The sequence below is a fragment of the Onychostruthus taczanowskii genome, unplaced genomic scaffold, assembly GCF_017590055.1.
Source record: "Onychostruthus taczanowskii isolate IOZ18803 unplaced genomic scaffold, ASM1759005v1 scaffold31, whole genome shotgun sequence".
NCBI lineage: Eukaryota > Metazoa > Chordata > Aves > Passeriformes > Passeridae > Onychostruthus > Onychostruthus taczanowskii.
This window is the reverse complement of record NW_024500461.1, coordinates 5,132,538-5,155,045: the sequence shown is the minus strand read 5'-3', so window position 1 is coordinate 5,155,045 and position 22,508 is coordinate 5,132,538. Positions and strand designations below refer to the sequence as shown.

Here is a 22,508-nt window from a genome sequence, read left to right as displayed (position 1 = left end):
TAAGTGAGAACAGTCTCTGAATAGATTTTTCCTTGCAGACACGTGTCTTCTTCAGAGGCAAGCTTTCCATCTTCCAATAAAAAGATGATACAATCATTTTGAAATATCCTATGAAATTTTTATAATTAAAGCACAATATGTTGGTCCTTGAATTTAGTATGTACTTTCTAACTACCACAATACACTGATCTTTTCAAAAGCTGTCAGATGGTGTGGATGCCTAGCTGTTTTCTGTGTCCATCCTCCAGTGCATTACGCAACACCTGATTTTCAGAAACTGCACTTTGAAAGTCTCTTTGAAAATCAACATTTATCAGAGGTATTTCAAAAAATGGTTAGTCACTTTTAGAAATCTTTACTTCGACCTTTAAGGGTTTGTGTTCCTCATATATTTTGATAGATGAAGATGAGTCAAGAAAATCAGTGGCTAGGTTCTGAAATGGTATAAAACACAGGATCTTGCAATTTCAATAAGAACAGTATGATTTGTGTCTTCTGAAGGTGTGTCCCAGCATGCTCATAAATTCATCTATTACATATGCAGATCTAAAAAACAAACCAACCAAAAGACCAGAAGTGAGACAAATAAATGCAAAACAAGAATATTCATATAAAAGTAGCTTAACTTTTATTCAGCTGGAACACAACGGATGTGTGCTATCCTCTAAATTAAAATGTAGCTGGTCTTTTTGGAACATAATATTCCCAAAGGTGACTCAGAAACAAATTGTAAAGGAGGAAATAAAACAGTGACTAATGTAGAAGAAGGTCTAGAAAAAAGGATAGCCTTCATTTTTTTTTCTGATTACCAATTAACATTCAGGTGTAATTCAGTAACTGAAGGAATTACCATCACATTTGAAGTTTTTCCATGTACAATTAAACTCTGATTAATTTAGTAAACCTCACTATGTTTTATCCAGGTTGGCTATGGAAAATTTCTGTTGAGGAACATCAGCACAATCCTTTGAAGAGCCTATCAACAAGAATAAAAGTGAAATATATATATACACTTTAAATAGTAGTCAAAGAAAAGCTCATGTATGGTTAAGGCAAGTTGAAGTGAATGACTCTTCAATTGCTTAAGGTAATACAATGGATATTTAAAAGACTCTTCCTAAAATACCCAAGACTTTTATTTTTAAATCTTTGTATTGTGAAAATCAATTTGAACGCTTCTACTGAATTATTTTATAATCTTCCATCTCATCCTTCTTTCCTCTTTAATGACAACACACAGTCCATACAAAACTGGTAAATTTTGTTATTTCATTGCTTATATTTTCAAAGTCACCATTTTGTATGTTTAGCTGAAGTTAGAATTTTTTTTCCCCAACAGATTGCCAAAAATGAGCATTTTAATACAGAGAAAAAGACACAAAGCCTTATGTAAATGTCAGGGTTTTTTCTATTCCACTCATTTTTCCAGACTTTCCTCAGTAAAACAGTCACTAGCTCCCCCTGAACAAGCTTACTCTCTGTGATGACTAAATTGGAAATGCAGGCTGACCCTTGTATTCACATGTTTTTCATAATCTGGGAATAGGCTGTTCAGAGCTGCACAGGATGTGCCTCATTTCAAATGCTGGTTCAAAACCCATGACTAAAAGAGTACATGCAGGGAATACAGTTACAACATTTGCATGAATTACTGTCATCCTTTTCTAGGGCATTGTGTAATTCAGCTGGGATGACGAAGCTTATCCAGAGCATGATCTAAGTGCCGTCAAAATGAGAATTAGGGTTTGTATTTTTCATCTGAACCTTGGAAAATGTTGGACTGCGACTCAAGATACTGCAAAATATAGAGAAAAGCCAAAATCTGATGAAAAAGCTGCTCATTGGAAAGAAAATTAATCTCCTCTTACCTAAATTAATCCTCTCTCCTCTTCAGTCATCACTTCCTTTTTCACAGCCCACACTCCCAAAATGATACTCTTTTCTGGGAAAGTGTCTTTCTCAGGGACTTTCCAGATTCCTGGAACCTTTGCTGATGTCTGCACACTCTTCCTTTCATATAAGAAATTTTTGGAAGGACAGAAGACTGGTGATGCTCACCTAGAAATCAGGCAGGAACAAAATTTAATGCTGTCTGTCACTGAAGCACATCAAATGGAGCAGCTGAGTACTGATATTCTGTCTACCAATGAGTGTGAGAGCAACCGTTTTTGCCTGCATTTTCAATTTCTTAAAGCTGAAGAAGTGAAGTCAGAGTGAAATTCTTTGGTCCACAGTCGTTTTTACTTTTCCCTCATTCTTTGCTTATAGCACAGCTAGGAGCTGGTAGGGCTCATACAAAGTCTAGTTTTACCTATTTCCTGCATTTTTGAGGGAGAGAGGTAAGATCAATCTGAAAATGTACACCTACACTACAAAAACATGAGGATTAGGCAGGAAATGTTTTCTCCTCAAGAGCAGAAGTTAAGTTCAGAGTGTTTGAAATCATAGTGAGCAGTAAGGTTACACCAATATGTGATTAACTTCGACAGCTCCTAGAAAGACCTGGACAACATTATTTGATTCAGGAGAGAATAGAAAAAACAGTGGAAATGAAAGCCAGTGTCAAGCTTAGGAACAGATAGGCCTTTCCAAAGAAAAGAGACCAAAGTGAAGGATGTGATCACACTGGTCCTCCAAAGAGAGAGCTCTGTCTTTTGAAGTTTGACTGCATTTTATTCAAACAGTTGTACAAGTATTACTTTTCACGGAAGCATAAATAAAATGTTACTGGTAGCACACATCCAAAGTCTGATACATTAGCGCTTTTGATCTGTAGAAATGTGAAGGAGTTCAGGCTGATAATTTCTGAGGTTACGGAGCAGTGAAGGAAACTCTCATACTCAGAATATCCAGAAATTACATTTCTTCTCTGTAACTACCTTGTTAGGCTGTGCCTGGGTCAATATTTACCTGGATCAGTGTTTACTAAGCTGGGGTGCATATTTACTCACATTTTTAGCAAAGGTACTCCACGGCTACCTGTGAAGAACAGTTTATTACACTTAATGGGAAGAAATTATTATGCCTAGTGTAGAAAGAAGAGACTGTAGTACCTAGTGAATGTGGAAGATGAAATGCTAGGAAGCTGTTCATAAAAGCCCAAGTGTGAGATACCAAGGAGGTGGAGAGTGTTCCCATGAGGGAGCCAAGCAGGAGATCTGTTTTCATCCCTTCCTGATGGGGATTGGCACTTACCTGATGGGGACTGGCACTTAACTCTCTCTTTTATGAGGACTTTGAGGCAGACTTGCCTGCCCTTCTTTACCACAACAACCACAACAATGCTAACCAGTCTTTGATCATCAAAGCCGGGATTTATTAGAAGGCAGCCCAAGAAAATGTCTTCTTCTCTAGTGAAAACTTAGAATTTGCAAGAATCTGTATCTCTGGGACACAAGACACCATGTTCCTGCAGAACCAATCCTGTCCTCCTGCTTTGGTTTCATTCCAGGAGCTTTCTGGATTGCAATAAATGTTACCTGTTTTTTTTTCCCAGATTCCCTTAAAAAAGCCTTTCTTTCCACACCCAGGGACAGATTATGTCAGTTCCTCTTAGGAGTCTTCAACCTGTTCTGGCAGCACTGAGTGCCTGCTGGACATGCCTCCCTTCCAGCTCAGTCCCATGCTCCAGGAGCAATTTTCCCAGGAAATGCTTTCTCCTTACAGGGCAGTGTTCATCTTTTTCCTGCAGAGACTTCCACTGGACCCAGGTAAAGCCCTCACCAGCAGGCGGGCTTCCTGCCTTCTTTCCCACCACTGCCCTTTGAAAGGTCCACAAAATAAGCTAAGAGCAAATGAAGCAGATGCTATCCATCAAAATTTAATAAAAATATTGTTATATAAATAACATTAAGATGCAGTTGCCTGTAACTTTCTGGGAATCAGTATTTGGAGCAGCATGTAGCCCTAAAAGTTTGTTAAATTGGAGTAATAAAATCACATAGAAACCAAGACTGTTCTAATGATCATTTTTTATAGTAGTCAAAGTAGGTCAGACTGGGAAGGACAGCTGATTGACAGCTGTATATGATCAAGGACCATAATATTACGTAATCACTTAATATTGTTCTTTGGTTGGTAGTTTTTTTTATGGTTGTTTATCTTCTGTGCAACACAGCAGGAGGCAAAGAGTGGGATTAAAGGAATGCTTGTATCAGAAAGGATCCACATTCCCATGAAAGCATGAAAATATTGTGTGTGCAGAGAAGGGCAACGAAGCTAGTGAGGGGTCTAGAGAGTAAGTCCTAAGAGGAGCAGCTGAGGGAGCTGGGATTGTTTGACCTGGAGGAAAGGAGGCTCAGGGGTGACCTTATCACTCTCAACAGCAAACTAGCTGGGTGGGGGCTGGTCTCTTCTCCCAGGCAACCTGCAGTGGGAAATAGCCTCAAACTGCATCAGGGCATGTCCAGGTTGGACATCAGGAAGAATTTATTCATGGAAAGAGTGATTAAGCATGGGAATGGGCTGCCCAGCAAGGTGATGGAATCACTGTCTCTGGAGGTGTTCAAGAAAAGACTGGACTTGTCACTTAGGGCCATGGTCTAATTGACAAGGTGGTGATCAGTCAAAATTTAGTCTCAATGACCTTGGAGGTCTTCTTCAACTTAAATGATTCCGTGATTCCTTAATTCAAAACCATTAATAAGATATTACATTAACATTCAATGTCATAAGTCATCTCCCATTCAGTTGCTCTGTTCCACCTAACTCCACTTTCCATTTCAGGAAGGGTTGGACACCTAACACAGAACTCTTCTACTTCTGGGTATCAACAGGTAGCATAAATATTTCCATTGTTCCTAAAGCTCGTAACACCTTTTCCCCTCTGAACTTCTTGGGATGGACTTCATGAAAGAAAACAGAGCTCCCAGTCCATCCAGCAGACACCCTGTGCTCCACCTGTTCCCACCTATATCTTCATATTTTGGTTTGAATCCTAATAATGCCTAAGACAAGGAGAAGGAGAGATGGCTGTTCATCCCCACCCTGCCTCCAAAGAAATTACTGAGGCATTCAATTACAGCACCTTTCAACCCCATGACAGATATCAGAACAAATGTATTAAGGCTTTGCTGTGAAAGGATATGAATGGGTTTTGTGAAGCAAACTGACAACAAGTTTACCCTGACCTGTTCCTCATCAAAATCTTGCTTTGAAATGTTTTTAAACACCAGATGCAGCTGGTGACCAAGGTTCAAATAACTGACATTACTAAGATGCAGCCAAGATTTCAGCAAGCCTCATGGCGACACTTCTGGACAAAGATAAGGCTTTGTTGTAAGCATGAAAGCTTGGAACACCACTAATCATATATAGGAAAATGTCACAACAAAAACCATTAGCAGTCTTGAATCCAGTGGAGAGGCAGGGAAAAGAAGTTAGCTTAAGGACTAGGGGTGAATAACTGATCCTTAACTTTTAGAGTGAGCTATATAAGGAATCTGTAATGTAAGATGTCTGATTACACCTTTGTTCTACAGAGACCAAAACTAACAGACAATTATTCTACCATGCTTTCTTCCACCAGAGGAGAACAATTTTAAGATCTATTTTAAGGGCTCTTCTTGAATTTAAATGAGGAGGACAGCTAAACTTTCAAGAGTCTATTATGTTTCTAAAAAATTCTGACTTCTTTTAAGCATCATTTTACAGGCTTTAATTTCAGATTTGCACCTGGTCTTTGCCTAGGGGCAGAAATAAAAAGGATGCAAGTCAAAACACAGAGACACAAGCCTTCAGTATTTAGTCAGGACAGCTAACAGCACAGTGAGGCTACACATGTTCACAATGTGTTTGGATTACTAAATAAATAGCAATTATTGTATTTTCTCTCATTTCGGTTCACTAGACTTTCAAAATTATGTAGGAATAAAGAAATTGCATTTTGGCTTCTAGTGACATTTGCATAAAACCAGAAATTACTAAAATAAAATATGAATCTAAACAATAAGTCAGATGCATTTTTCCTCCTATGTTTAAAAAAAAAAAAAAAGAAATCTCTTCTGCCTCTTAAAAAAACCCTAACTAACAAAAAAAAAAAAAAACCCACTGAAAAAAGTAAAACACACAAAAAACCACCAACACAAAACCCAAACAGTTAAAGTTAATTTCCCCTCTGTTTTGCTGTCCTGGTGAGAAGGCAGTGAAGGAAAAAAAAAAAAAAAAGGCAAAGTTTATATAAAGCAGCTCTAACCACAAATGTTAGAATCATTTTACTAATGAAAACATGATTTTCATATATATCAAAACCATGCTGTCATTTGAAAAAATACATACAAACTCTATTATTAGACAAGATAATAATATATTAAACTATATACTACTTAGTTTGACAATGATTATAGCATAAGCAAAGGCAGGTTGATATCTGTTTAAATAGTTTTACTAAAAGCTAACCCTATTCTTCTGATATTAATCTCGAGTTTGCCTAACTCAAAGATTAATTTTATATAATTTCCTTGATTTCCAAATACAATAAACAAGAGGGAGAGCTAAACATTTTTTTCATTAATGAGTCGTAAAACCCCCCATAGTTAAAACCAAGAAAACTTTCCTAAATATATGTTGTAGGGACATAAATAAAGTAAATAGGATGAATTATAGCTAAGAATCTGTCTTATAATGTGCAAGTAGTTTGGGATTGTAAACAGATGAAAGAGAAATAAAGCAAAAGAAAAGGAAAAAGGAGGAAAAGAAAGCAAAAGAGCTGATAAAGTTCCTGGCTGCAATACAGGAGACATATCATTACCATATGATCTAATGTGGGTGTCAGCCTGGATTGTGTTCATTGAGAGAAACATTTTTTAACTGTGCTATGGAATAGAAGCAGGAGGGTTTTCCACCAAGTGACAGCCACTGAGCTGAATTTACCCCCTCCTCCTTTCCACACCTGCAAAGCCTTCTGCCTGGGTTGAATATTTAGTTTAATTACATCTCAGCTTTGAGAGCTCCTGTTGCAAATCCCTGGATTAAAAGGTACGGTTTTTAGTAATTCTCCTGAACTATTTTGCACTAATAAAACTTCGAGCAAATCTATGGCAAGAACTATTTGAATTTTAAGAGAAGCAAGTTAAAAATCCTTCTAAATGTTTAGTAATGTTAAGTTTTCTATGCAGCACTTTTGTTTCTTGGAAACATGAGAATACATTCTCAAAGACTGCAGATTTCCTACTGTTTATTTGACTGTTCTGTCTCTTGTTTTGATTTGTATAAGCACTGCTATAGTCCTTTCTTTTCCTTTGCTGTAAACTTTTACAGCAGTATATTCTCTGCAATCCAGTGTTTAGAATCGGTGATATAGAGAGTGTAAAAAATGCGTGTGTGCTTACATTTCTGCTTTAAACTGCACTCTGTGATTTCTTTCTCCTGTGTTTCTTCATATGTTTTTCAGACACTGATGAATATAATTTCAATTTCAGAGAAAAAAAAAGCGTAGCAGTAAGTTAAACGGGCTCTGTGTATGCCTTTGTAATGTTAGAAAGTGCTATGTTACAGGGTACAAACAAGGGAATTGTGATTAAAGAACGTTCTTATGAATGAAATAGTAGAAAATTCATGCAGTTGAAACTCCTGTTAACAGAGTTTTATTCTCTAAAACTTCCAACTCCTATGTTTGCATATATAGCCTTTATTGCACAAAATGGGCAAAACATAAAATGGAGGGGAATGTTTTGAAACTGGAAAATATTGTTTAGCTTGTCTTTGTGGAATTTTGAGAGATTTCTGACAGTAGGTGAACTAATAATTTAACCTTAATATTAAGGTAAACTGAAAAGAAGACCACCAATACAGTGGTGACGTGAACTGATGGAGCATATTTTCAGAGGTATTTTAAAATGAAATGTGGCCAAGCCTATGGTATAGTTTCCTCTGCTTGTGGAAAACTCTTCTTCATTGTAAACACATAATTAAAGGAATTTTAAACAGTTATATCCTGCAAACATAAATATTGTGTCACAGAATTCAGATTTTTTTTGTCCTCTCTACTCTTTTTTTTGTAAGTGAAGTGTAAACATTTCTTGGTAGTACAGTTTTGTGTATATCTTTTCTTTTGTTTATGTTCAATTACACATACAAACAATAGGAACAGATACATGTGTCTGCAAAATGAATGCATATATGCCTGAAGATATCTGTTCCTATATCCTGATTAATATGTAGCTTGTGTCTACTGTTTTCTCTGATGTATCCTCAGATTATATACTTGATTTCCTTTGTTGTCCTACAGTTTTCCTTTATAGCCAGCTCTTTTTGATTTCATTAAAGCTTTTACAAAACAAGGACCAAAGGAAAGGCCTGCTACAGGGTTTAACTGAGATAAATGAAGTCACCAGTATTAATGTGAATAAGAAGCAAAGTGTGAAGACACTTCCAAAGTGCCTTTTTTTAAATTTTTTTTTTTTTTTGGCTTTTCTGAATGGTAGTAGTTAAACTCCAGGATAAGATCCTGATTGTGCATTCTTGGGATGGGTGGTACTTCAGTAGTGACACTGAGATGGAATACAGAAGTTTTAAATATTTAAAAATGTTTTTTAAATTTATTAATACATAAAAAAAAGACTCAGAAAGGTCTTTAAAGGTCTTGACTGCCACTGTCACTCAAGGATTAGTGTGCAGCATTCCCAATTTTTATTTTTGTTAATATATAGTTGGAAAATTAATTTGTACTGGGGTAATATTTTATTAGTCATTTTCACTAGGCAGCTTATTATGATGAATGGTGATGGTTTAGAAAATTTTTCTTCTCATCTAAGATTATTAATAAATTGCATTGTTATTTTCAATAACTTGCACATGATGATTGCTCTTTCAAAAGTCATGTTTTAGATGAAACCCTGGAAACAGCTCACTGCCATGCACTAGCAGCACTTTGCTGTGACATCCTGACATGTCCCTGCGCACTCTGCCTGCACTGGCAGGGGCGTTGGAGGGAAAGGGACACAGCCCCAGCGTCAGGGGGCAGCCAGGGCAGGAGGAAGCAAGCAGGATGATCCACATGGAGACACTGCCTGCCCCTGCTACATGTCATGAGTTTACACAGCCCTGGCTGACAGGCTGTCCTATAAACTCTCTAGCTGATGCTGGGTCTGTGATCCCCCTCAGTACATGCAGCAAGTAAGGTGTCTGCTCCAGGAATAGAAGTACTTTTGTGTCCAACTAAGAAAACAAATATGTCCCTGAAAGAGACAACATAAACAGTGTTTTACTCCGTGTGATTTCACTTCGAAGTCTTTGGGATGTCTGAACGTAGTAGATACATGCTTTCTGTCAGGTAGATCACAGAATATAGGCTGTGATTTAAGACACCAGCACATCTTATTAGGCAGCCTAATCATCTTCTCTAGAAACAAACCTAAAGGTTTCTGGAGAACTGTATTATTGGCACCTGTAGGTAGAAATTCTTAAAGGAAAATGAACTCAGGCACAACATAAATTGTATCTAAATCCAGTCTCGTGGGTTTTTTTATATATTTAGCTTTTTTCTTAACACTAAGCATTCCTTTTAGAGTACCTGATTGTAGTATTTTAGACAGGTGGGCTTCAGTAAACTACTCTCACCTAATATCATCTGTTCATTCTTGTCATCCACCTGGTAGGTTCCATATGTCAAAGTAGAGAGGGAGACCATCCCTCTCTTCTGCCTCTCCCAGTTTATTTATCCAATAATGAATATGGAGCTGAAAAATGCTCTACCACACCCCAATCTGTTAGATAACTTCTAAAAAAAGAAATAATCCCAGCTAGCACTCACTTCATCTTCACCTGAAGATGAAAATAGACATTTTTGCTTTCATTACAAAGAGCAACATCTGTATTTAGGTCTATGCCATCCATTTTAAGAAAAAGCTTCTAAATAAATGGCAAGTTTGCCATTGTGTCACTTGGCAATTTGAAGGCAGATTTGGGGTTTTTTTTGTTTTTTTTTTTTTTTTTTTGTTTTTGTTTCTGTTTTGGCTGATTGTTTTTTTTTTTTTTTTTTGTTTTTGTTTTTGTTTTGGCTGTTTGTTTGCTTTTGGTTTTTTGGGGTTTTTTTTGGGTTTTTTTTTGGTGGGTTTTTAAAATCAATTAAAATTAGTAAAATATTAACTTCATTATACAAAATACACAGTAAAAGAAAATAATATTCAGAAACATAGCTGGTCTTTACATCCTTGATACAAAACCTGCAAACAGTTGTGCAATTTCTTCTTAATGGACAAGACAGGTAGCACAAGCTAGAGTGTGTTGAAATGCATCTAGGCCTAAGTCCTGAGAACATGTATTTAAGCAGCTTTTCTTGTTAATATCTACGGCAACACTTACTTGTATATAGTTGCTCCTGACCATGAAAGTCTGCAGAATGAAGCCCTGAAGTCCTATTAGAAAGTGTGCAGACAGCACTGCAAGCATCAATTCAAATGTTTATGCAGTGCAAAACAGAGGATTCTCAGGGTGGATGTCAAAATTTAGAAAGAAAGCCAAGAATACTCAATATAACACAACATTGTATTCCCTTTTATTGTGCTGTTTGAACTAGAAAAGAAGTATAATGCAGTTAAACAACTAAAGATCTTCCCTCACTTTCCACCCTGTCACTAAATTCTACTCTTTCTCAGTCAGTTTTACTAGGCTATAATTTAAAACACACAGCAAGCCAACACTTAAAAATATTTCTCAAGACATGAAATACTGAATTACAGTGAGTTTGGGAACCTCAGGTTTGTCCCTAGGGTCAAACCCATTGCTATGAAATAAATGCTAATGAAATCAAATAGACTGTTACGCTGGCAGAAAACAGGCAAATGGAAAATGTGGCTTATTGCTTTGACTCTTTTGCATAACAAAGTTGACAGTGCTGCCTGTTCCTAAAAAATATTGTTCAAAATATGCAAACAGATGTATTTACAGTTGCCTTCAAAAAAAAGGCCTATTGACAAGCAGTTACCAGACTTCTATCATATAACTGTCCTATTTTCACAATTCAGTTTTCTTCTATTGAAAGGAACAGTTATGCAATTGGTGGATGTGCTGGACCTCCTTCAGGAGGAACTGTGCAGCTGTGGGAAACTGCTACTTTTGTTGTTAATCCGCTGCTTTGAATCCTAGGTTCTGCTGGGCTTCGATGAACTAAGCCATGAGGAGGCTGGCTCTGCTCTTCGTGCTCCTGCTGCCAGCATGCTTGGCCAAGCCCTTCCACCAGCAGGGCCTCTTTGACTTTATGCTGGAGGATGAGGGGTCAGCAGACATGGCCCCAACGGATGATCCCGTCATATCCGGGTTTGGACCGGTGTGCCCCTTCCGCTGCCAGTGCCATCTCCGCGTGGTGCAGTGCTCTGACCTAGGTAAGCCCAAGAGCCCCTTCAGAGCTCTGTGCTCACATTCTAGGCACGGGCTAGCAGCTGGCATGGTGAGGCTGCCATGGACTGTCACTCCCTAACTGGCTTTTTCCAAAGAATTATGCTACAGCTGCGGTTAGCCAGAGTTTACTCTACAAAGCAGGCTACAAAACCCTGGCAAGATGGGCATTGTTGTGACCATGAAGAATGTTTGATTTTTTTTAAATGTATATTTTGAATGTGTGCATTTCCTTTGTTCTTTGAAATGGCACAGATTTCTCTTGCAGAGAAAATAACCTTTCAAAGCGTTCCTTCAGATTAATATTCAATAAATGCAGTGAAGTCAGGTGTGGGGATGGAAATATTTTAAAAGGTTCTAAATTGTGTGGTCCAAGGTCCAAACACCTTTGATCATACTGTCTAGTACCTCAACATTGAAGTCATCTCATTTCCATAGGAATATATGAGCATGAAATAAGCAACTGAATCATATATCCTGGAACCAGCTCTTTGGAGTAAAGAGCTTGGAAACACACCAAAATAATGAACACAGCATGGAATTCCTTATTAAATATCTTTCTGAGCCATTATATAAACTGAAACCATGAGAAAATTTCTCACAAACTTTTTTACTCCCTTATGTAAGGGAGGGGCTTGTGTGCACAGTCAGAGTAGCAGGATATGAAACCATGTCTGCCATCATTTGGCTTTTCCGTGCAGAAAAGTCTCAAGTAATGAAATTGACTTCAGTGAGACTGTTCTTAGTTTAAACCAGTATAATTCAGTCTTAGTTAATGTACAGTGCAGAAAATCAATTAGAGTTGGTTTTGCTCACAAAAGAAAGGACAAATAACTTCTCATGATTTTACAGAGCTTTTTTTCTTTTAGTCCTCCTCGCTCTTTAAATGTACAGCTAGATGTTTCTATTTTCCTGTTATAATATTTGCTTTGATAATTACTGTAAATCAGGGCAAAAATCCACCAATTAGGGCCTGTGTTTCATTGTGTTGGGGTTTGTATAATTACAGAAGGGAGGGGAAACTTTAGCTACACCCCTAGAAACTTCTGTGAATTTATTAAAGTGAGCCACATAATTATGCAATAGATATGTTTGGCAAAGACCCAGTGAACAAAGCAAGCCAAGCTGCACAAAACAGAGCAGGCTAACCTAGCCATACTTTCAGACAGCTTCCACAGTACTGTCCCTCTTGAAAGACATTTGGGGTTTTTTTTAACCATTTAGGTGCCAGAGAGAGCAAACATGGAGTGGGGAGTGGGGAGGAGGTTGCCCCACATGCCATGAAAGTCTTAGGTTTTATTGTTGTTATACTTAGTAATGCTGATGGAATTTAAGTTATTTGGAGAACTTGTTCTCAGTCTGCTTCAATTCTGCAGAATGTAATGAGCTTTCACTTGGTGAAAAAGTAGAGACATTCACACAGGGACCTGTGGTCATGTGTGACCCGTACTTGCTCCTGTGGTCATGCACTTCTTCACACACACGTGGTTTACAGTCCATTGCATAAGATACTTCTGGGTTAGTAGGGTCCCATACTGACAAGGAGACTCAGAAATACAGCAATTAATGCCCCAGGTCAGTGTTTCTCAGATAATTTCAAGTGGGGTGAAAAGACAGAGATATATTTTGAGCTTTCTTTAAACCCACATGCTGCATATCATGCAATGAAAAGATTGCGCTTTTGGATCAGCTGGGCTGATAACATCCAGCCCTTGGGAAAAGAAATCTCTCTGGGCTCAAAATATGCAGGCCTGAAAAATAAAGAAATAATATTTCCCTGGCAGAGCTCAAGGAAATATTTATCAAGCAGTGCCAGCCTTGGCATTAAGTTCCACCCATCTTTGTCGCAACCCTGATGGGACATGGCGCTGCTGGGAGGCTCATAAAGACACAGGTCTGCTGGCTGCCCTGCAAGCAGGGACAGGAGAGCTGTGTGTCACCTGCTACAGGCAAACCTGCCCTCTACTCTTCTGAATTCACTTCTGTGTGACACACCCAGGTAAAGTCATATTTACCTACTGACTTGAGAAAAGGCAGTTGCTAGCCTTTGCTGCAAACTTTGGTGGTGACCTCGTGCTCCTGAGCTATGGGATGAAGGATGCTCGTGTTTCAGGGATCAGGAGTGCCATTTGCACATGGAAGGCATGACACCAGCAGTGACAGTTCTGCCTCCCTATTAACCTGTGCTCCTCGCCTGCCTTTCCCTTTAGCTTTAGGCTTTTCCAGCCCAACCAAATTCGTCCTCCAAAATTATTAAATTTAGTCATCTAGTCCCATGGGTACTAGTTGAAGAAAAATTTCAGGCAATAACAACAGTCCTCACAAGGATGTATTAAGACCTTCCTAAATTCTCACAAAGGAAAGTTGAAACCTGAATCAGGATCCTTTACCCTACTCACTTTCTGGCATGGAAGGAGCATTTACAGCCATGAGCACATGAGTGCAGGGGACATGCCAAGCAAGGCAGCTGGAGGACCCTAACATGGGCAACATATGGAGATGTTTCCTCTTTCTCAGCCTGTTTATTTTGTGCCTAAATGGGCATTTGCTATTTGAAGATTCTTACTTCATAAGGAAAAAAACAACCATCTGACACAGGATTATGTGAATAAACCACAGGAGGACTGTTGAATCCAGAGTCCAGAGATCAGGTTTGTCCCTTTTCTCATGAGCACTGGATGGCAATAACAAAGAAAACAAAATCCAAGTTCAATAAAAACAGTGAACAAAAATTCCCAGTAGTCCAATTACACTCTTGTCAGCTGAATTTTTGCATTCTTATAGTCTTAAACTTCATTCACATGTTCCTAAACACACACCTACAAATTAATTGATTTTGCCTCCCATCCAAGAGCTGAGTTGACAAGAAGGATACTGCTGCCTTCTCCCATCCTGAAAAAGAATTCTCTCTAATTTTTGGTTACTGATGGATCAAAAGCAGAACCTCATTGCCTACATTTGATGAGATGTATTGCCTTTGCAAAAGGCTCAAGGATCTTATCAAGGAAGGCCACTGTGCTACCTTTATAAGAGTGCTGCCTTTTATTAATCTACCTCCTGTTGTTAAAGGGGAGCCACAGGTTCACTTTTTGATCATGCTTCGGTATGATGCATTGCTATGCTATATCCAGGCTTTCCATAGAAACCACAGATATCTTCCTTATTAGAGCACAGTACAGGTGGGGAGAAACTGGTGTAGCTGCTCAGAGGTCACTTTTCCTGTTCTAAATATTATGTACAGGGAAGATGTGCAGTCAGCTGGGCAGGCAAACACACCTCTCAGAAACCCTAGCAAGAACTAGCAGTTCCATTCAAAGCCTCATCCTCCCAAGGGGAGGCTCAAGTAAAGTTCATCCCAGAGAGCCCTGGTAGGCAGGAGGATTGATGTGTGATTACTCATCCCTGTAGCAGATGCAGAATGCTTCATAAGCACACTCAGAAGTGGTGGTCAGAGCTTTCTTTCACCTTCAGACAAGTCTAGCAGCCCCTTCTGAATGAGCAGTGTCTCTATACAGGATGCAATGAGATTGCCCTCCTTGGAGAGTTGCAGGGCATAGTGGGGGTCTCTCCATCTGTGTCACTGGGAGTATCCATGGAGGTTTTGTGGTTTCCTAAAGGTGTGAGAGAGACACATGTCTGCAAACAAAATTCAAGCCGTATTACAGCTAAAATTCAAATTTTGCCCACAGCTCAGAAGAGCAGGGTTTCTCCAGCTGATATAAAGAATAGTACATTAGAGCTCAGCATGGATGCTGGAGGGTGTGTTTGAAAAGCACTTTGAGATCAGGAGATGAAAGGCTCACAGATATGTGAAGTATTATCAGTAATTATTATCTGGTAACATGAGGCAGTTTATCTGAACAAATAGAGTGTCTCAATATACATCAACTGATGGCTCTTCAACACTTGAACCATCATAACATAGCAATTTATTTGTTGGCAAAAGATAATTTTTCTCACTGTATGAAATCTTCCAGAAATATCTGAATACCCATTTTTCTGATTTTGACTCCATGTGAGAACCTCATTTTTCACTATAAAGGAAATTAACTCTTTTTCAATATACCTTGTTTTGAAACACAATCTTTAAAGCTAAATGATCAGTTCAAAATCCTATAAGTTGCTAAATATGCAATAAAAAAAAGAACAGATCCTTAAGTGGCCAGGCATTAACAAACACAACTTTTAAATAAAAAAGTTTTTGTAAATTTACATTGTCGCTGATGAGCCTTTAGGACAAGTTATTTCATTTTTTATGTGGTTGTTTTTTTGTTTTTTTCTTCTTACAATAAAGATTAAAGTCTTACTCCTTTTATGTTCAATAAAAGCCGATACTCTCATGAAATCCCCTGGCTTCACAGAACTGGATCATTTACTAAGTTATTATTATTAAAAAAGAAGCCATGAAATATGGGAAAATATTCTGTAACATACTGAGAACAGCATCTACATCACAAGACCTGGCCTTAAAACTGACATTGTTTAGCCCAGCATAACTTAGGCTGTCAGCAGGCACAAGCCTGGGCATTCCACATACTGGCTGGGTGAATTGGAGTACCCTCAACATGTTGAAGGTCAGACTGGAGGATCTATTCCAATTATCACAGGATGTTAAGGATCTGAAAGTGGTCTGCTTGCCTTTCATAGCCATTGGGTGAGTTGGGTTGCCCATGCAGGGGTTCATCCTGTCTAAGGTGGATGTCAGTGATGGAAACATCCCTTTTGGAGAACCAAACTGCCAGACAGGGCAATGACCACTGGAGGTTATACAACTTACTTTCAGATTAATGAAGTTATGTTTTTTAAAATTAAGGCAAGAAAAAAATAAGCCCATGTTGCCATCTTTGTTTTGTCATAAATTTGGCATGGATTATTAATTTTTTTTGCATATACTCTGCTTTGATACAATTTTGGGGATGTTCTGGAAGTTCAAAATCATGAATTAAAGCCCTGTGTTGAGTACATTCCGAAAAATTATTAAATGAAGAATCCAATAATTAGAAAATGTTCTTGAAAATTATCAAGAAAAAAATATTGTCCTGGATGTAGAGTACTTTATATTAACAAAAAGCCATTATCTTGTGCCAGTGTGACAGTAAAAGTTAGCCCTTCTTGCATCACACCCTGAATTACTGATGTTCCATTTTCACCTGATAAACATGATCTTAGATGAAAATTAAGTCACTCTAAGTACATCCCTTCCTTATTTACTGCTTACTCCAAGGAACAGTGATCAGCTTTGTATGTTTTCTTTTTTTGTCAAAGTTTTTTTAGATTTGTTTGCTTGCTTCAGACTTGGAAATGCCATTTATGAAAGCCTGGTGGCAGGAAAGGAAATGCAGCGGGCCAGTCTAAGTGATACAAGAAGTGACTGTTTTCTGGCTTGCTCTGCCACAATGGCTCGTTTCTAAAATCTCCCAATGCAACAATAAATAGCTAATAGATAGCTAGTAAAATGTGAGTAAATTAAAAATGATTCTAGGTGATTACAATTTTAAAAATTTTAAAACATGCTAAGTAATCATTCCTTACATGACCTAGTGTTATGGACTAACAGGTGTGACTGGTATGTGTGTTATGTTCTTAACACATTTGTAGGGAGTGTTACTTGGTAAGGGATACAGATATTTTAAAAATACCTGTGTTTTCACAACAAAAAGCCTCTGGTATTTAATTGTGGAGGGTTCTCAGCCAAGTAAGAGATAAAGAGCCCAAATGCTCCTTCCCAGTGTTCATTGAATACCCATAGCAACAAGGAGGAGATCCAGGAAATCAGGTCTTGTGTGAAGTCATCAAGGATAACAGCAAGAAACTTCTGGTATTAGCACCCAGCTCTCCAGAAAAACACTGTTCACACAATCCAGTCGCCATGGTATTTTGTAAATCTAATTTTAAGCAGATTTTCAAAACACCAATTTCAAACCCAGATTGGAGTGTCCCAGCCTTATCAAATTTGCACTTAGTGGCCTATATTTTGCTTTACACATGCACTGAATTTTGATTAAAAACAAGGGTCCAAAAGAAGATCATCAGGTTACAGGAAAATAAAATATTTTTTCTGAATATATTTTAGTCTTTTTCTAAAGTTCAAACCAAAACCAGTGTTCTTCAAATGATATTGTAATTTTTAAAAAATTTATTCATCCTGTTTTCCGTGTCTGCCCTGACAAAAAATATTAACAAATGCTGGAATTATATGTCTCTTTGGCTGTATTGTATTTTTTATGCTCCCACAGAGCACTGTAGTCCTTTACACTATGAAAGTAGACAGATAATCACAGAATATTCTGAGTTGGAAGGGGCTCATCAGGATCATCAAAGTAAAGCTCCTGGCCCTGCAGAGAACAGCCCCAAGATTCGCACCATGTGCCTGAGAATGTTGCCAGGTTATTCTTGAGCTCTGTCAGGTTGGTGCTCTGGCCCCTTCCCTGTGGAGCCTGTGCCAGTGCCCAACCCCCTTCTGTGTGAAGAGCCTTTTTTAAATATCCAGTCTAAACTTCCCCTAACACAACTTCAGGCCGTTCCCTTGGGTCCTGTCACTGATCACCACAGAAAAGAGATCAGTCCCCGCCCCTCCTCTTCCCATCATGAGGAAGTTGTAAATTTCAATGAGGTCTTCCCTCAGTCTCCTCTTCTCCAGGCTGAATAAAAGAGTAGAACTTGCTATTGGGCTTCTCTGCAAAGACAGAGGTGGAAAAAATAAACACCCAAACACAGGGATCTCAAAACTAAGGACCGTGCCTGCATGGGTTTTTTGGGAGGAAATAAAAATTAAAGATAGAACTTGTGTTGTAGTTTTCAACTTATGGAACCAATTATGAGATTCAAACAGCTCTCTACAAATAACGCTGATTTTAGTAAGGTTGCATTTATATATAGATATATATCTATATAGATATGTATATATAGATAGATAGGCAACTCTACTGCAAACCTCGTGTGCAGCCAATAGGAATCAAAAAAGGTTAAAAGCAGTATTTAAAGAATTTATGTACTCTGCATGCATATTGGTATGAGGGAGCATCCAAGAGAGCATCCCATACCATCCTTTTGTTTGTTACCTGGGACATACTTGGAGTGTTTTTAGTTTCTACAAAAATCTCTTAAGGAGAGGATGCTTACAGTTTTAATTTTAATAAGAAACAGAATGGAATAATTATATTTTACAAATAGCAGTGAAAGTGAAAAACCACTTCTGCTCATCTAATGGCAACTTTAAGGACTTCATGGCAAAAACCCCAAGTGGAAAAATTATTATGGAAATTTCGCAGCTTTTAAAACATGTACAAGTGTAAGTGGGGCTACAGTCTGATCCTGTAATACAACATTAGCACAACAGAATTGTGCAATAAGACATCCCACAACCAGTTTCTGCTTGCCCCTCCTCTACCACCTAAAACGTGAAAGTCTAGAATGATTTCAGTTTCTATGCTAGAGTGCATATTTTTCCTTCTACTGCTCCAGAGTGGACCTCAGAAACTAAAGAGTTTGTCAATGAATTAATATTTTAGGGTGACATGGAAGAAAAATATCCGTAGTGGTGCAATAATCAAACTCATTGCTGAATATCTCTACCTAAGAGATATAGAAGCAAAGGCAAAGAATTTAATTAAAATCTTAATGTTTTCAGGATTCGGGGATAAAATTTTGCTTTCTCTTTCTTATTCTTTCACTCTGTGGCAGAGAGTTTACATCTTCTGGGCTGGAGATGACTGGTAGAGTTACAGAAGACCTGGGGAAGCTCTATCACTAAATGTCTGACAAAATAAAAGGAGTTACAAAGGAAATATGTCTAAGAGTTGCAAGGGTATATATAACACCCTTTAGCAGAAAGAAGGAGCTAGCAGGTCTGTAGATTCTCTGATTCAGTCAGGAAATTATCTTCCAAAATTTGTTTGTTATTCTCTGTGTCCAGACATGACCACAGCAGCTTCTTCCATTTTATGATTGCATGAGAGAAGGTTAACAACAATTCTAAAACATTTATGAAAAATTGCTGTGTTATGTTTAGAAGTACCTGAAATAACCAGGAACATATCTCTGCCCTCAGGTTATAAACTAGGGCTGTGTAATGACCATGTGGTCAGAATAGGAAGGGGTAAGTTTACTTGAAACCAGAGAAGATCTCCCCCAAATGATTCTTTATGACATTATGTTAGAGCCAATTCTGGTAAATCCCAAAGTAAAAACTGAGGGAACTATCCTCAAATTGTCATCTGTTGCCTGTTGCTAACATAAACTGCAGCAGAGGTAAACATCAAATTGCGTTACTCCAAAGGGTCATTCAAAACATAATTTGCTATATATAATATATAATATATAATGCTCACTTTTCTGAGTCACTGAAATGCTCTCTTATGTCTACTGAAGGAATAAATGTTTCACCTTACTGCATGAGTACTCATAGATAGCACATCTGTGTTGCATCCACTTTGAGTGAAGCCATCCTACACACGCTGCTGGCAGATTGCAGGAATCACACGGGTCTCTTGCTGCTCTCTGATGGGATGTTTCATGTCTGCAACCATGGCAGTGGGAAATGTAAAACTGATGATTCCAGGAGTTAACTAGAAAACTCATAATACTTGATTTTTATTTCACTTAATGTCTTAATCCCTGAAGTCTAAAGATTGCTTCAGAATATTTTTCTGTCTATCTAAAGTGCTAGTGTTCTTCAGAAGGCATATACATTTGGGATCATTGTAATTAAAAGTCAGAAGTAGAAGTTGCATGAATTTTAGCTTCAAAAATGTGTCATTACTCTTAGCTATTAACTTTTGGAGCCAGGAGAATAACTCTATCTATACCAAAAATGTGACTAGCACTGAAAAATAATTCATAACAGCTGTGGCTTGCAATATTCATTATGCTTTGAAATATGTGTTCACTACTCAGAGTGGGTGGAGGTGGAAAAGAGCAGATAAAGCCATGTACTCACTTTTATACCTTTGCTAGGGATTTTATAATTATTAGCACTAACACAATGGAGAACTATGCATTTGATCTCAGTGTGTGTGAATTTGTTTCCATTTTTCTGCGTTTCTCACTCTGTTCTCAGAGCAAAGTTATAAATATTTGAGGGGGAAAGAATACTCATGTAGTAATAGGTCAGTAGGTCTACCCTTGTGAGGGGCTATCTCAGCAGGGAATGGAGTTTGTTTTCCTGTTCTTTCCAATGGGAAGGGTCAGACATATACAAAAACAATAATCTGGGATAAAAATAAGCCTAAAATGGACCTTATGAGACTTTCAGACTGCTGAACAGGAAAAATATCTAAATAATGGTTGTGAATCATCTTCAAGAATATATATTTTAAGAATCTTATGCATTCCATTGTGGTTTTAAAATCTGTTAGAAAAAAAAAATACTGCTTATTTAATAGCAAGAGTGGAGAAAGTAGAGAAGGAACTTTTAGTTTGAAAGTGGGAGAGAGAAGGAGGCAATGGATACTAGTCTGTAGAAAAAGACAATTGTTTCTTATTTCATGGATGCAAATAATGAAATTACTCCTATTTGCAAATCCCACACAATAGAGAACAAATTTCCAGTAAATACTGTAGCACATAGCCTGGGAAAGTATCAGTAAACTTTTCTAAGTCAAAGCAGTTCCTTGCCATCCTTCCAGAAAGCAGTCCTTGGATCCAGTTATTTTTACGTGACTGTAAACTTGCACCCTGTAAACTTGTCTTTCGCCTCGTTTGCCCCAGAGTCCACTCAGGGCATTGCTAAGGTCATTCATCCCTGGGAGAATTGCTGTCCTGCAGTGGGATGCAGCAGAGCTGGGCCAGGAGCAAGGAGAGCACACGGCAGAGACAGCCCAGGCAGCTGGTGAAGAGGCTGCCTCCACTGGGAGTGCAGCCACGGATGATCACGGCTGGGAATTACACAGAGCTCAGTCCAAATTCCTCAGCTGGCAGCAGCTGTTTGCGGAAACTGAGAGAGTCTTGAAACCAGCCCCATTTTATGGCCCCTGTGATAATAATCGTAAGTGTTGCAATGTAATAACACATGTATCTGAGCTACAGCCTTCAGATGTCTCTCTGCCTTTTGGCCCGTGCTCTCCAGCTGGGAAAGCAAAGGTTTTTTCAGAGGAATAAGCCCCGTCCCTGCTGCTTTTAAAATGGATAGGTGGAGGAAAAACCTCCCAAAATACCCTAAAGATACCAAAAAAGTCAAACCACAAAATTGTAAAAATTGTTTATTACTGTCACTGCTCACATATTTGTTACTTAGGCTTTGTGGTCCCAGTGTGGGAAAGATGCAATTGTCAGGAAAGCGTCCTCATCTCTGGGCTGCAGACTCAGACTTCTACTTGCTTGGTCTCCCTCGCTGGCCCCATAAATCTTGCATTCCTTTTTTGCACAGTCGTATGGCTTCAGCAGAAATGTGGCTCCATGCCAAGGTGCAGACTAACTTGTGGCTCTTGCTGCCGAGAAGCTGGAGCAGCAAACTGAAACCTCTGCATAGCCAGGAGTGTTCAAAATTCTCCCTTTGTGGTTTAAAAGATTCCATGGCCACTTGATCTCAGCTCCTGTAGCTGAGCAGGTTATTCCTTCAGCTGCAGAAATAATAAAGCCTGCTGTGTATACCAAAACCCAGAGCATCCTCACACTATTCCCAAATTCTTTCTGTATTTCCTACACCTGTTTGGCCGGCTAAAGAGCAGCATGTGCTAGTTGGGCTGGTGCAGTGCTGCACAGGAGAAGGCTAGCCACTGATTGATTGTCTCTCAGGGACCAAGTAAGGGGTGAATTATACCAGTCTTGGCCCTTCTCTCCCTCATTTCCCATCTCATAAAATCTCCAGGCCCACCAACCTTCATTCCTCTCCAGGAGGTGACGCAATCACAGCTAAACAGACAGACGCTGCCATTTGCTTAAGAAATGATGACAAAAGGCTACAAGGATAAAATCCCACAGAGAAAAGCTTGATTTCTGCAAAGTTACCTTCTCCAACCTCCCACTACGTGGGGATTCCTGGTCCATGTAACATCTCCCCATCAAAGGTGACTGTGGATGAGTCTTTCTTGTGTGAGAAAGAAACTGGATAACAATCCAATTATTCTGGATTTTATGGAATAAATTTTGATGGTGCATGTTATCTCAAATATCTATTGTGTAGCAAGGAAGTGTACAAAAAAGTTAGGAAAACTTCTGTCATGAATCATGAAAGC

General features: G+C 38.5%; 1 protein-coding gene across 2 annotated transcripts in view; it reads left to right on the top strand.

The window, feature by feature from the left end:
- Window positions 1-6,797: 6,797 nt before the first annotated feature.
- Window positions 6,798-22,508, top strand: part of DCN (decorin) — a 38,854-nt gene continuing 23,143 nt past the window's right edge. Inside the window, exons 1-2 of one of the 2 annotated variants that reach the window (XM_041409821.1) lie at window positions 6,798-6,975; window positions 11,086-11,321. In XM_041409821.1, the coding sequence (XP_041265755.1) occupies window positions 11,114-11,321 (208 nt within the window). In that variant the 5' untranslated portion in view covers window positions 6,798-6,975; window positions 11,086-11,113. Of the gene's footprint in view, window positions 6,976-7,802; window positions 7,826-11,085; window positions 11,322-22,508 lie in introns of those variants that run through there. The other variant, XM_041409823.1, reaches the window with a different exon arrangement.